Source organism: Gekko japonicus, unplaced genomic scaffold (assembly GCF_001447785.1).
Source record: "Gekko japonicus isolate JY-2015 unplaced genomic scaffold, Gekko_japonicus_V1.1 scaffold53511, whole genome shotgun sequence".
Taxonomy (NCBI): Eukaryota; Metazoa; Chordata; class Lepidosauria; order Squamata; family Gekkonidae; genus Gekko; species Gekko japonicus.
Window position 1 is genome coordinate 1 of NW_015228884.1, and position 797 is coordinate 797.

At 52.9% G+C, this 797-nt stretch overlaps 1 protein-coding gene across 1 annotated transcript; it reads left to right on the forward strand.

Moving 5' to 3' along the window:
* Positions 1-3: 3 nt before the first annotated feature.
* On the forward strand, positions 4-780 carry LOC107125372 (olfactory receptor 6N1-like; the record flags this gene model as incomplete). The annotated part of the gene is made up of 1 exon (XM_015428806.1): positions 4-780. A coding segment is annotated over one exon (777 nt), but the record flags the coding sequence as incomplete, so codon positions are not given.
* Positions 781-797: the final 17 nt, after the last annotated feature.

Below are 797 nucleotides of genomic sequence, written 5' to 3' on the forward strand. Positions count from 1 at the left end.
CTCCACACGCCCATGTACTTTTTCGTCAGCGTCCTGTCCTTCTTGGAGGTCTGGTACACGGCAAGCACCATTCCCAAGATGCTCTCGAACTTACTGAGCCAGAGGAAGACCATCTCCTTCCCTGGATGCCTCGTGCAAATCTATTTCTTTCATTCTCTGGGAGCCACCGAGTGCTACCTGCTCACGGCCATGGCGTACGACAGGTACCTGGCCATCTGCCACCCACTGCGCTACCCGTCCATCATGACCACCCAGTTGTGCGTCAAACTAGCCGCCAGCTGTTGGATCTGCGGCTTGCTGGGCCCCATTGCTGAGATCATCTTGGTCTCCAAGCTGCCCTACTGCGGGCCCAACAAAATCGAACACATCTTCTGCGACTTCCCACCGCTCCTGAGCTTGGCCTGTACCGACACCTCGGTCAACGTGCTCGTCGATTTCGTCATCAATGCTTGCAAAATCCTGGCCACCTTCTTCCTGATCTTGTTGTCTTACTTGTGGATTATCAGAGCCATACTTCGAATCCGCACAGCCGCTGGAAGGAGGAAAGCCTTCTCCACGTGCGCCGCACACCTCACGGTGGTGGTGATCTTCTACGGGAGCATTCTGTTCATGTATGTCCGGCTGACGAAAAGTTATTCCTTGGATTATGACAGAGCGTTGGCCGTCGTCTACAGCATCGTGACCCCTTTCCTCAACCCGATTATCTACAGCCTGAGAAACAAAGAAATCAAAGTGGCCTTAAAAAGGAGGTTCATGTCCATGACTAGGGAAGTAGAATAGCCCAGGGTAATCAGAAA